At 35.1% G+C, this 14,834-nt stretch overlaps 1 protein-coding gene and 1 pseudogene across 1 annotated transcript; both read right to left on the reverse strand.

Moving 5' to 3' along the window:
- Positions 1 to 770: 770 nt before the first annotated feature.
- LOC145572058 (L-type lectin-domain containing receptor kinase IV.2 pseudogene) lies at positions 771 to 3,208 on the reverse strand (annotated as a pseudogene).
- A 781-nt stretch (positions 3,209 to 3,989) lies between these two features.
- On the reverse strand, positions 3,990 to 14,376 carry LOC145572059 (uncharacterized). Its single transcript, XM_081631075.1, has 17 exons — positions 14,149 to 14,376; positions 13,951 to 14,040; positions 13,697 to 13,808; positions 13,545 to 13,572; positions 9,707 to 9,805; positions 9,537 to 9,606; positions 9,409 to 9,443; positions 9,226 to 9,300; positions 9,051 to 9,146; positions 8,170 to 8,233; positions 6,764 to 6,817; positions 6,191 to 6,276; positions 6,034 to 6,094; positions 5,843 to 5,907; positions 5,593 to 5,698; positions 5,191 to 5,279; positions 3,990 to 4,441 (listed from the first exon to the last, which is right to left on the reverse strand). The coding sequence occupies exons 1-17, from the start codon at positions 14,212 to 14,214 to the stop codon at positions 4,279 to 4,281; spliced, it is 1,359 nt and encodes a 452-aa protein (XP_081487201.1). The 5' UTR covers positions 14,215 to 14,376; the 3' UTR covers positions 3,990 to 4,278.
- Between the last annotated feature and the right edge of the window lie 458 nt (positions 14,377 to 14,834).

The raw sequence follows: 14,834 nt of genomic DNA on the forward strand, positions 1-14,834 counted from the left end.
TACGTGGTTTATATGTAGTCATGTTGGATTCAACTCAATATTTTCTTATAGTTTTTTTTTTTTTTTTTTTTTTTTTTTTTTGGGTGAAGATATTTTCTTATAGTTACTAATGATAGGAACTAAGCTTTGCTAAAGAAATTCATCATTGGATGTATATATACTTAATCAAGTGCTTAATTTTTTTTTAAAAAAATTGTATTGAATGCTTCACGAGTTTCAATGTTGATGTAGTCTTTCTGTTTTCTTTTAATGTATCATTTACTGTTGACTCTTGTTTCTAAAAAGGTAAGTAAATTTGAGAAAACACAAAAAGTAAATGGGATATGGGTACATCTTTCAGTACTAGAGGGAACAATATTTTGAAAGAATACTTGTTTGTTGTTCCAATTCCCCTATAGTATGTTCTGGTTTTAAAATTGTTGTTTATGAAGTTGATGATTTTGGAAGGAAACTGATATGAGATTTGTAAAGTTGTAAATAGTGAACCCATGATAAGTGGAAGTTCTAGTGTGCCTAGGTCCAACTTTTTTCCTATGAAGACACTTGAGCAACTGATCTTTGTATGTTTTCAGGTATAGATCAGAGCACAAGAAAGACTTACATAGTTACATTGCAAGTTAGGTTTACTTAGAAGGCTATTGAATGCAGATTTCAATTTCCAAAGAATAGCACATAATAAAACATGATCCAACAAACTTACATTGCATGTTAGAGTTACATAACAATATTGCAAGAACTAACATTGCATGTTATAGTTACTAACCTAACAATTTTGCAAGAACTAACGCCAATTTTATTAATAAGGTAGACTAAATATCTGAACTAGTACTCTAACAGCTAGTACACTAGAAATACATGATTCAACGGCCACATTGAAGGACTGAATTTGAGCTAGACATGAACCCGAGAGAGGCAGTTCCAGATGATGATGGATATGAACCTGAATTTCCCCAAACCTCACCAAAGTAAATTCCGCTTTCAGTGTTGTATTCAGATGGTATGTCAGGCAAAGTTGCACTACCATCAAGAAACATGACAGCATGCCTCATTGTAGGCCTTTCTGCTGCCTTAGGATGCAAACAGAGAAGGCCTAACTTTAATATTAGTTCCATCTCTTTTGCCTGATAATTACCTTCCAATGTAGGATCACTTACCACAAGAATTTCCCCCCTTTTCCAACAATCATAAGCCCAATCACTGAGGAAAAAGTCTTCTGCATCATTATCAGAATGCTTGCCTGATGGCCTCCTCCCACAACCGACCTCAAGTAGAAACATTCCGAAAGCAAACACATCAGAACTGGTGGTAGGTTTTTGTGTTCTACTGACTTCAGGTGCAATGTACCCAATGGTTCCTACCACATTAGTGGTTCGAGGATCATTGTTGTGATCATATAGTCTAGCCAGACCAAAGTCACCCAACCTCGCGTTCATATCAGCATCTAACAGGACATTACTTGCCTTCACATCTCGGTGCAGGACAACTTGTTCCCACTCCTCATGAAGGTATAAAAGGGCAGATGCCACCCCTTTAATGATGTTGAATCTCGAGGACCAACATAAATTTGACTTACCATCTTTGTCAAAGAGGAACTTGTCTAGGCTCCCGTTTGGCATATACTCATACACCAGAAGAAGCTCCCCCTTTCTTCTGCAGTAGCCTAGGAGCTGTACCAAGTTCCTATGCCTTAGCTTTCTCAAACTAGAGATCTCCGCAACAAATTCTTTCATCCCTTGTTTCGAATCATGGGAGACTCGTTTTACAGCAACTTGGCGATTTATTGAAGGTAATACACCCTTGTACACCTTCCCAAAACCGCCAACTCCAAGAAGCTCAGAGTTCTTAAAACCTTTTGTTGCTACATAAAGATCCATGAATGAGTATCTGTGTGGGGCATATTCCTTTTCCCAAGGTTCAAGCAATTCTTCAAACATTTTTCTCCAAAGAAACCAAACAGCCGCAACAATCATTACTAAAAAAATCAGAAGTACAGCAAGTAGAGCTACAAATATAATAAGCTGGTTTTTTTTAATCTGATGTTTGATTTTTGGTAGTGATGGAAGTTTAGAAAGGTCTAAATCTTGCGCTTTCCCATTTTGATTCCAGCTCCACCCTTGTATGTAATGACAATTTGATACAAGGCCAGTAGCAGAAGTGAAACCGACATACATGGAATGAAGGAGTATGCTAGAAAGATTGAGGTGCTTTGAAAGTAAATACTTGCTAGGCTTTGGATAACTTAATGGAGAAACTGTTACATTCAACAGCATGTCTACATCGTCGTACTCTATCCAAACTTGCATTGGTTTGCCACTATTAAGCTGCAGGGTTTTGTTCACCCTTTCTTTGTCAGAGTAGTATGCTGCGGAAGCAGCATCAACAGATTTGAGGCTATTGACATCAATCCCAACATGATTGCCATCGATATCATCAACATCAGCATTTTGGACAGTGTCTAATTCTACTGCAACTATATGATTTGTAAGAAGGCCATCAGTGGAAGGATTAAAGAGTCCTATGTAAGCGGATGGGAGTGTGTCGTTGAAGTTAGTAGTTGGACTGATAACGAAAACAATTCCATGGCCGGAATGATTTAGAACTTGAGGAGTCATTGCAAAAACAAAAGTGGTGGAAAATGATATACGATTTGGTCTGAAGGTGACAGGATGCGGGTAGAAAGCATGGGAAGTTTTGTGGATCGAGTAGTTAGTCATTTGGAGAAGACCATTTGGAAGGATAGTCGCGATTCCATCAACATGAAGTTTATTGATGGATCCTTGGAAACCATTGTAAATGAACTGTGTTTCATTTTGAGCTAAGGTATGTACAGCTAATATAAGAACAACTACAAGGATCATTGTTACTAACTCAAGATTCGAGATCAAATCATTGGATACATGAGATTGAAAGTGTGTTTCTTTACTTAGCACTACAGATTTGAGTGATGAACACAGATGAATACAAATGAGTGATGCAAAATGTCTTAGATTGAATAGGAGTCAATTGAAAAGTCGTTTGAAAAGTCATATTGATGTCCTATGTTATCAAAGATCTGTTATGCATGGCTGTGTAAATTAGTTGTGTAATATTCAACATCCACTTGATAATGATTTGTAACCTACTCTTCAGGACAATTTATTGTTTGTCCAACTATTGTAATTGACTAAGAACATGCAAAGAAATAAAGAATGGATCAAACCATTCATCACAGAATCATGTACATGAATTTTTCACATTTTTTTTCTTTCTATTTCTTCATTTTTACATTAAGAAACTAAACAAAATTCTTTGATACGAATATTTGAGCCAGTTTTTTTTTATTTCAGATAATTGGGATCAAGTATTCCACTCTCTCTCTCTTCCTTTTTTTTTTTTTTTTTTTTTTTTTTTTTTTTTGTTTCCTTCGCAATTTCTAGGATCCGATTCGAAAAGTCAAGATTTCCAAAATTTTCAAAACAGATATTGATCCAATATCTGAAAATGCACATCCCTTTACACAAGCATAGATTAAGTTGTTCGAATAAACATTACACATAAACCCGTAGAGGGTTGAAACATACAGTTTTGTTCAACAAGGGTCTCCATGAAGGCTGGATGAGATGTCGCCTTGCACCAAAATTTGTTCCTACAAAACAAGGGAGTGGTGGCTTTCAAAAGCACCGGCTTATAGTTTTCGAATCCTGGAATGCGTTTGGATAAGTATGTCAATGTTGTTGCACAATGAATAAACGAATGAATACTAAATATGAAGTTGCATTAAAGGCCAGGACTAAGAGAGATCATTTAGAAGCGGCACTAAAGGAGAATAATGTAACTTCTCTAGAAAGATCATACTCATAGCTATATCTCCGATAACTAACTTCGAAGGGTTCCAGTCGATGATTTTCCTTGCTGCGAAATTCATCAAAGGTCATACTCGTGGCCATATCTTCAACAATAACGACAATACAACAAATGGCCTGCTAATGTGATTCCGAGAGCATGTCAACTAAATTAAAATTAATTAAATATTTAATACTAACATACAAGGTATCAAGATTGTGTTTAGGTGCATTGGTTAATCTACAGATTGGGATTAAACGATGTCACTCTACACTTGTTCCAAAATTTCTTCTATCTAAGGAAAATATAATAAATTCTGTCCCTATGTTCTGATATAGAGATATCCCACCTTGCTGAATCGATAATCATAGTCTTCTTTGTGCATACATTTTAGTTGCAAGCAAGCTTGTAGATGCTGGGATTGGGTCTAGCTTATAAATTTGAAGCTGATGCAACTCATTCAATTTCTTTGACAATTTTGCTTGTTCGCAGAGGCTTCTTTTGCACACTGGATGGGCCGCTGTGAGCTCTTCTTCTATCATCTTTTTTACGCTGTGCTGTAACTGTTGTACGTCTTAAATTCTGGGCTTTGTAAATTGATAGAGGCAAGTGTCTGTGCCTGCAGAGCAAACAAGAAGCATATGGATGTCATTTAAATATGCATCTTTCATACAGACCACAAGAAAAAGCAGAAGTCCAATAGTTTTTGCCATGTAGCAATCTCACTAGAAGTATTGTGTGCTTAGGCCTTGATATATCGAGAACTGTTAGTAAGTTCAATTTCTTAAAGCCTGATTACAGTTAACTATTCCACAACCATAGGCCGGCCTATATTTTTAGTCAGTCCATACTCCATAGTGTGGCTAATTTTCCATGTTACTTCCATCCCTTATGCATCAATGTTTTCCTTCTTGTCCCATATCATTAACCCCCCCCCCCCCCCCCCCCCTCTCTCTCTCTCTCTCTCTCTCTCTCTCTCTCTCTCTCTCTCTCTCTCCCATTGATCAGGTCAGACATTAAAAGCAATTTTAATGAATGAGAGCATGGAATGAAAGAACGAGGAGGCAAGAGTTGATATAGAATGAAAGGATAAAATCATATAAAACAGGGCTTCCTTTGATTTCCAAATTGCAACATTGTGATTTCAGCAATGAGGTTCTCAAAAGTCATAAAATTAGGGAGGCATGGAATGAAAGAACGAGGAGGCAAGAGTTGATATAGAATGAAAGGATAAAATCATATAAAACAGGGCTTCCTTTGATTTCCAAATTGCAACATTGTGATTTCAGCAATGAGGTTCTCAAAAGTCATAAAATTAGGGAGGGGTTGGGGGGGGGGGGGGGGGGGGGGTTGATGAGGGAAACTAACCTTACAATACGCTTCACTTCATCGAGGTGCTTATAGCGGTTCTTTACAGCCTCATCATAGTCGTGCTTCTTTCTCTCCCTAGGAAGTAGCTGCAAAAAAAAAAAAAAAAAAGGATTTTGTTTTCAACATGAAAGAACAAGCACCTAAATCAACATATTCAATTCAAAATCCATCGGCATTTACACATCACCAAATCAGCTATACCTAGAGAAGCTAGGTGTTACATTGATTATTCAATACAAATAAGAAAATCAAGAGGATCGTACAACACATTTATATAGCAGAAATGCAATTATCATCACCATAAATACTAAATCCCTTAAGCAAAAATTTAATAAAAATACGTAAAGCACAAAATTACTTCAGATGACAACACAACACAAGAGATCTAGCAGTACTTACAACTCCAAGTTGTTCAGATGCTCTAGCTTTCCACAGACGCAAGTTAGTGTCATCACTTCCAGATATAACATATGAAGCATCCCCACTGAACTTGACACAGAATACCCTGCATAAAGACAAAGCTGATTAAAATTCATGATGCAACTAGCGTTCCCATATTATCTTTCAATAGAAAGATGAGAGCTTCAGTTTAGTGATAACGGAGTACAAAATATAGTAAACTAGCAAAGCTACAGAATAATAAACAAACCTTTGCATCCTCTTGGTATGATATATTTCCCGACTATGGCCACCATTATAGGAGAAAATTCTTACCTGGAAACAGGATATTTACTAAATAGATACTAGTGATATAAAAAAATTAAAAAAAAAAAAAAAGGGGAAAAAAAAAGAGCCAAATGGGGGAAGAGAGAGAGGAGAAAGAGGGACCAAATAACATACTGTTCTATCATAAGACCCTGTGACAAATTCTCGACCTGTGGGAGAGTAATCAATGTCCATCCTGCACATAAATAGTCGATAGCGAACAAACATTATTATCACAGTTACCCTTACTAGACTATAGTAAAATCTTAAAGAGTTCCAAGTAAACCCATACACTGCAGAGACATGATCTTGATGAACACACGTAGCACCATCCAGCTTTCTAAGATCATAGCTATAGCAGTTGGAATCCTCATTTGCCTGCATCATTACATGCATGAGTAACTACGAAGTTGTACAGCTAATCTGAACGGCCTGCTCTTAGGATGGTTAAAACAGTCAAAGACAACTGCCACAACAAATCACATCAAACCACTTTCAACGATCAACTTTTGGAGGTCCCAGCTCCCAACTACTCCATTCCAAATTATTTGTCAGCTTAACTTGCTTCTTTTGTTCGAAAATAAGTGGTCACTAAAATGTCAATGCACCGGTGCTTTTAATTTTACCACAAAAAAAAATAAATTGCCAATTCTAATACAGTAAAAAACTTCTGAATTTGCGGGCTTAGCTTAAAGAGACCTCTTTATTCTAAACTGTACAGAGTATTAATAAGATGGAGAATTACAATACACAAATCAATATCAACTGCTCAAAGTGTGAGACAAAATCAACAAACACTATGATAGAGAGTATCATGAAGTGAGAAACATTTTGCATTGAAAAAAATGTAAATAGCGATGCTTACAGCAGTGAAGTTCAAAGGCTCCATTGGATTCCAAGCAATTGAATTAGATTTTGTCTGCAAGAGCAAGCAAAAAGCACCTTGTCAAGACAAGAACAGCACATACTCTAAACATGCTTGCCATTAACAACATATTCATTGAAGGGTCATAAATGGAATAATGTATACGATCAACTGAGTAAAATTTACATAAATGTTGAAACAAGCTTAAGAAAAATTAAGAATAGGCCCTCAAAGACCTCAATAAATCATGGGTTGCTTTACAACATAGAAAATAAGAGAACTGCCTGGAGCCACCTTGAACTGTTGTAGTTTGCACATAAGGACCTGTTAGTATCAATTTAAATGATAACAATATGTTGGAGATTAAATGAAGTTTTTAAAATTAAAAGGCAGATTCAGAAACTTCATATAAATAATGGTTTTTGGCAGACTATTCTTTAAAGCAAGAACAATCACTATAGTGCTGGGTATTGGAATGTTACTCCATGAGATTTGATGTAGCTTAAGTCTGCTTACTGCGTCTTCATGGGTTAAGGTGGCTAGGGCTTACTTCAAATTATTCATTAGGGAATTTACAGAGGAAATGAGCTAATTTGTAACTATGTTGACTGGTAGAAAGAGTTTGTGACCAGGAAAGAAAGGGGTACAAGTTGTGAGTACAAATTCCATGGGAGTAGACTCCAAAGGTATTAATATAAAGGGTAAGGGAAATCAAAACTTGGGCCCTTGCTCCCTAGCTTTCCAAAAGACAAATTATTTAATTTAGTTTGCAAAACACACCGTAAGAAACATGAGATATTCAACTTGGAAAATTAAAGTTCTATTGCCTTCTTTAGTTCATCAAACATAGCATAAATTATGCAACGGATTTCTATTGGTCAAAAAAAAAAAAAAAAAACCTCATCAATAAAACCATGAAAACAAGGAATAAACTTTGGCAGGCAAAAATGGCGCCCTCAATGAGGGAGAACACCCTGCTCTTTGTGGCTACATCAGACTTGGACTATGGAGAATATTAATAATATTATGACTTGTACTCAATCTACATTCTGGAATCAATCTAAACACCTTTTCATGAACATGTCAGCTGTCTCAGCACTAATAAAATTCTGATAGCAAAAGAAAAACACTTCACAAGGAGCCAAAGAGGTCATCAGAAGACACCATGTGTAACCAAATAAAGTCCTGTAGATTCTTCCCCCTAGTCTCTTTTACTGTTAAACAAATTAGAGATAGGACTGCATAGTACATGACAACACTCCCAACACCATCATCATCGCATGATTCGAATATAGCATTCTGGCCTAATAAACGTTCTTACAGTTTTTAGGATAGATTGGAAGAATACACCTGGTTAGCCCCCATTCAAGATTGCTATTAGCTACATAAATGTGCATTAGCAGTACCTGCATGATAATCTTCCTCACTGGGGTAGACAAACGAAGATCATAGATTGCAATGCTGCGATCGCTGTGGAAAAAAGATATTAAAAAAATATATATTAATCGACTAAACTGGAATCATCACTGGCAATCATTGCTAGAAAGCTTTTAGCCAGAACTTTTCCAGCTCCAAAGTCAGTATTAAGTAGGAAATCCCTTTTTTTTTTTTTTTCTGCAAACTAAAACATCTTTATGAAACAAATGCAATTGCAGGGATGCTAGTCTACACTCCACAGTCAACTATTGTAAAAAAAAAAAAAAAACACGGTGTATTTCACCATTTTGCTCCAGAAAAGGCTTTTGATCAAGGGAGAGTAGAATCATTTTATCAGCCTAGGTTCATCAGTCATATACTTGTATCTGCTTAATCAGATAAAACTGGCCGTAAGCTATTTACTAAGATGAGAAATAAAGTTAAAAATATATATATGTAGAATATTACAGCTTCATTGACCTCCAGGGTCAATTTTGTCCAAGAAACTAATTAAGAAGAGAAAAATAATAGAACTTCTTATCAGAACTATATGAAAATATGACAATGCCAGTCCATATAAGAGTTACAATACAACCTATGCTTTTGGAATTCTTCTAATATAAAAGTCTAATATAAAAGGCAAAAGAATATTTTGCTCTGTGCCTAAAGCTTGATTGCAAATTTTTTTTAAAAGATTTTTATTATTTTAAAAGTCATGAAGCAGAGTAAATGAAAATGCATATACATCCTCATATTATAAAAGGCACATCATATATATAGTATGCATGAATGAAACAATAGTTTGCCTATCACTTTATGCATAAGTGCACAAATGAGAGAAAATTATCAAACTATGATTTTTTTTCCTTACCTGCCTGATGTAGCCAGCATATTTGGCTCTCCAGGGTTGAAACGAACAGATACAATAGTGTCAACTCCCCACTCAAAGCTATTTATTGGCTGTGACCTAGTGTAACAAAACACAAAGTTATTTAATCCACTGGTATGGAGGGGTTGGGATATGAAAAACAGGTTTGAAGTAAAACCTGTTCTGATCCCATACATCCAATCGTGCACCTGCTGTAGCAAAACAATCCCCGCCCCACTGGTGATCAATAGCTCTATAGGATATCAAGCACAAATCATTATTAAATTGGTAAAGAGGATTAAAGATTACACAACCTTAAGAAGGTAAAATTAACTTTCTTAATGCGATCGGGGAGACTTACTTGTATGCATTTTGCCCAGTGTAAACGGCGAAAGGCTGCAAATTTTTCGATGTATTATAATCGAGCCATCAATAAAGATAGAACCCATTCAATACCAATAATAATGGCCTTAATTAAGGAAGACAAACCGTTGGAGTGACATCAGAAGATTCATCAGTGTCTGTGATAAACGGATCTGGAACATTCCACAGCCTGACACTAAAATAACAACAGGGATTAGATGCCCAAATTACTGATCTGATTCTAATAACATACTCCGTATAAAAGATGATGGCTGCTAATAAATGTCACGACTTACGTGCAATCAAGTCCACATGACACAAGAATTCGTCCATCTGTCGATGTTGCCAAACCTTTTACTGCACCTTGATGACCAAGAAAACGACAAACAGTTCGCCTAAATTTTCAAAGATATTAACTATTAAGCATCAAACATTCAAACTAATAAAGAAGAACGCATACAAGCAACAAACAGATATTATTCATGAACAGACAAGGGACAGTCATATTATCCCAAAGTTGGAAGCAGAATTCAGTGGAACCTAAATATGTTCAGTATAGAACTCTAATTATAAGACAACAGTAGTACAATTACAATCTTTAAACTGCATCATTGTGTTCAAATCTACGAAATATAATGACAGCTACAGATGCAAAAAATAGCAGATATAGTCGAATATAGTTGTGGTAAGAGGCAGGTTATCACAAAATCAACAACCATTCAATAGGGGAGGATATTAACAACTTGGGTCAATCTCAGATAGATGTTTAGATGCTATAAACTTAGTAATCAATCCTGATAACTTGCTTTCCTAAGCCCTCTGTCGCAGAATAATAAGCCAAATAACCCATGTTTGGTCTTTCTTAACCAAATTTGACCATGGCTGTTAATCACCTTCCATTGTTTAAAAGTTAGAACTTACGTAGGTACTTTGGGCAAAAGCTCTAATACTCCCATCATATTCACTCATTACAACTCAATACATATTTTAGTAAAATAAAGATCAGACATCAGACCGAACTTATATTGACCACCAAAAGGGAGTGTGGCTGGGTAATAAGTAATTTTCTTATTTATATGAAAACTTTACTTTGTGCACTACACATATGACTGATATTATCAAAGCTTTCCATTTACTATCACCAATGTTTTCTTTGGGTACTGGATACCTACATGATTTTATTTGCTATTTCAGAATGAAGTTTTACATATAACAAACAATTGTGTTTCAATGTCTTCTAATTTTTACTAATTAGTTTAAAATTTAAGGGTTTTAAATGGTTTAAGCTTGTTAGTTTATTTTTAGTTTTTTTTTAGAGAGCCACAAGAGCAGGTGATGAGAATCGGTCCCAACGAAAGCGGGAGGTGGGCTTTGGCTCTAACCACCTGAGCTATTCCTCACTCTCAGTTTTAAGTTTATGCATTTGGGCTAAACTCGACTAGTAGGCATTGTTAAAATTTGGTAAAGAGACTTGCATTAGATGTTAATTAAGCTTAGTGGGCTAATTAGAGTCCAATGGTTTATCTTAAGGTTAGCCCCATGGTTAGCTAGTAGCCTAGTACCCTAATCTGGAGACTTAAGCTTTGTTTTATTCAATTTGTTTCTATTACTCATTATTGTCGAGGACAGATCAAACAAAATACCAGAAAATTAAATTTAAAACGTATCACCCAAAAAATAGTTAGGAAATTTAGACCAAAACTTAAGAGATTTTTAACTCCCTACCTCATTTAGGATAAATGTAACACAATAACAGAGCCTTAGATTGTTAGGATTAGTTTATGATTTGAGTGGGAAGTTTGTTAAGAGTGGACCTAAGGTAACTAGAATGTTTTGCTAATCCTGTATAAAGGCCAATTTTGTTCTAGATGAAATTGAATTGAGTTTGTAGAAATTAAGACGTATTGCTTGAAATTCACAATGAGTTAAATCAAAACACAAAACTGAGGCGTTACTTGTATCTTGAACCGAGACTTCAAGAAATTTTCAAACTGAGACTTCAGAAAATCCTCAAACTAAGAGTTTGAGAGAAATTTTTCACATTTTCACCATAAACCACATAATTGATCCACTTATCCACTTTAGTTTTTAATTTGCAAAATTCAAATTAGTTAGACGTATCTCCAATGATACCTATAACAGTATCTGACTCAAGACAGAGTACAAAAAAGCATATGCGGAATGCTATATATAATTCTCAAAAGGGATATAATGAACAATTTGCATTGGGTAGTGGGTAAAGTAAAAGTTGACTTCTTCTTTTAAAGAGTAGGTAAGGGGAGGAGGTGAAAAGTTTGGCAAAGAAAAGTAAACCATAACACTGCAGATGAGGAATTGATCAAATTCTGTCATAGCTAGGTTCAAAAAAGGCAGAGAAGGTGAAGACTTTTCTCCGGACAAATCCAAGTTTCAGTTACGGTTTTTCCTCAATCATCTTTTAATCTTGGATTCGATATAACTGAGGTTTCTAACATTTCTTGGCTATAATTAGAATTATTTTCTATCTACTTAATTAGGTACAGTTGAAATTTTTTGGTTGTTACAATAATTCTACTTAACAGTTTTTTAGTGTTTTCACTTTGCTTCATAACTTACATCAAATTTGAGATCCAAAAGTTTTGTTGCACTTGGAGATATATTAAAATAGCTACAGGCTATAGTTTGGACCCAAATTCATTGTTATTTATCAGGGTTTTGCCGCCACTACTGTGTTGTTACCCTAACTTCTTTGCTAGATTGATAATCGCTAGTGTAGAGCTCAATGACACTTTGAAAAATCATCAATGAAAGAATGGCTCGACTTGTTGAAGATAATAAGACTTTGAATCTTCAAATCAGTAAATATGTTTATAAACTCAAAAAGCCTTTTCAAGATAAAGAGGATAAGGAAACACGGAACCTTCTGTATGACCTACCCATGATAATGAAAGCAAATTAGTTACTCCCTTTGATTCAATCTGATAGTCCCACTTTGACTTTGCACGGTCTATTGACCATCAATATCTTTAAGTTAACTATATATTAACAAAAACTACATCTTGATACGAACCTAACAATATCTCATATGACTATATTTTTATCATGGAGGTAGTGCCTTAATAGTAGTTTTCTAGAGTGGGTCAATCCAGTAAAACAAATAGAAAATATGATTATAATTAGGAAAAATTGACAATAATCCCATCTATTGTTGTTCATCTTTAAACATGTCCAAACCATAGATTAACTAGGAGTCTACTAGAAGTCCTTACTTTTGGTAAGTCTTCTACAATTGGTCCTATGACCTAAGTTAAATAGGTCCAGTATGCCACATGGTATATAAAACACCTCAATAAACATAAAGATTGGATCTTTCCATTAAGAGCGTTGGGTATCTAAAAAACTATACCAACATAAAGGTCATATTCTCATTCTTATCAGCAACAAATATTTACCAAAGACATTTAAAATAGATAACATCGTAGTTTGTCAAAATTATGATTCAAACCATTCTGCTTGGTAGCGCATCAATTCAAAAGATAGTCTACTTTCAGGTCTCAAGTATCAAATTTACTTTCATTATAGACAAGCAAAAGAAAGTGACATCAAATAATAAGGACTTAGCAACATTGTACTCTAGCAACAATTCATCTTTAAGGGCGATACCCAGTACAATAGTAAACAACTATGTTACATGGACTCGGGTACCCATGTCCAACATGGGCACGTGTCCAAACGTCTGAATCGGCTATTTTGTTGGGGGGGGGGGGAATCAATGGTTTTGAACCAAAAGTGAAGTGTCCAAGTGTTGCACCCATGTCCGAGTGTCGAGGGTTCATTATGGGTACTTGAGGTGAAATGAAGAATCCATGTAACACGGGTAGACAAGTTCATCAAAGCAGGCCTAAGTCGCAGCATAATAGCAAATTCCACTAGTGAAACTCGATTACTAACTTAAAATTATATGAGGAGAATACACACACTCTCATACACTGGATTATGTCAACCAACCTAATGAGCGACACTTTTCTGTAACTAATTTAAAGAACAAAAAGCTAATCAAATAAGGTAAGTCCCAAGTAACAAGAGAAGTTCCGGAGAACAAACCGAAATTAACAGACTTTTCTCAGTAAGCTGATTCAAAGTTGCACAATTTACCTGGAAGCAATATCCCAAAGACGAATATCTGTCCAAAATAGAGAAGAAACACATAATTTCAAATTTTGCAAGTAAATGCAATCCACACTATCAAACAACAAACAATAAAACAGAAGCATTACAAAATCAAACTCAGGGAGGGAACAAGGTACCTCCATCCATGGAACCCGAAAATATCGATTTCAAATAAGTTGGATTCTTAGCCATACATGAAACAGCATCTATATGCCCATCCATTGCCCCAACAAACGGCTTTGCAAAAATCTATCAAAATCCCCACAACATTCATCACCAATTCAATTACACAAAAAATTCATAAAAATAAATTTCAAACAAACTAACAAAAAACTCATAATTCACAAATCAATATAAAAATTCAATACAAATAGAATAAATATAATTGCACCTTTTCTAATTTAGCTGCATTAAGAGCTCGAACATATTCCGTTGCCTTCTCCTGAGGTCTAAGACTAGGATCATAGTTCCGAAATACTCTCTGATTTCAATTTCCAATCAATATACAAAAAATACAGCTTTTAGCATAAAAATTAATTGCAAAAATTGAAATATTGAGCTAAAATTTATTGAATAGTGAGAATTAAACCTGTAAATCTTGACTTCGTTCACGAGTAAATTCATCTGTAGAACGCGAAATCACTTTGACCTTCATTTCTGCTTGCAATTATGTTGTTTTTTTTGCTGCAATTAAACCCTAAATTTGGATTCAAGAGAAGGTTTGGAATTGTGACGTTTGAAGGAGTATTGGGGATTGTTGACAGATAAACCCTTAATTGGGAACTCTCGTTCTTAAACCCTAGAGATACCAAACCAAGCCTAATTTGTTACTTTTTCCGTTTTATTTTGGTTGACACGTTATTAAGATACATCTGTTCATAATTTCATTTTAAAATTAAGTACGAAAAATGTACATCTATCGAATTATTGATAATACGGCTATACTAATGAAGTTTTGGTCTAGCGGTTAAGACTGAAGGTGTGTGTACGATAGGTCACAAGTTCAAATATGCCATATAACACACATTCTTTCAACTAATAAAAACAAGAAAACACTATTTATTTATTTAAAGATTGATTTCCAAAAGTCCCCCTATTGTTCTCCTTTTTGTTGGAGGCTTGTGTCACCAAATGGCACAACAATTGTATTAAAATTTTTCTGATTCGTAGAGTAAAATAACTAATGGAATACGAAAGAAAGTGTTACACAAAACTTTTTTTTATTAAAGACATTACCAGAAGCAAGGAAGAGAACTGGCCGGGGGAAAAAGAAGA

The sequence above is a fragment of the Chenopodium album genome, chromosome 12 (genome assembly GCF_948465745.1).
Source record: "Chenopodium album chromosome 12, dcCheAlbu1.1, whole genome shotgun sequence".
Classification (NCBI taxonomy): domain Eukaryota; kingdom Viridiplantae; phylum Streptophyta; class Magnoliopsida; order Caryophyllales; family Amaranthaceae; genus Chenopodium; species Chenopodium album.

Excerpts from the sequence above, each read along its gene's own strand:
- LOC145572059 (XM_081631075.1), bottom strand. The coding sequence starts at position 14,214 with ATGAAGGTCAAAGTGATTTCGCGTTCTACAGATGAATTTACTCGTGAA. Across the intron at positions 14,041-14,148 it reads AACGAAGTCAAGATTTACAG|AGAGTATTTCGGAACTATGA; the intron begins GTTTAATTCTCA and ends AATTGAAATCAG. Across the intron at positions 4,442-5,190 it reads GAAGTGAAGCGTATTGTAAG|GCACAGACACTTGCCTCTAT; the intron begins GTTAGTTTCCCT and ends TTTGCTCTGCAG.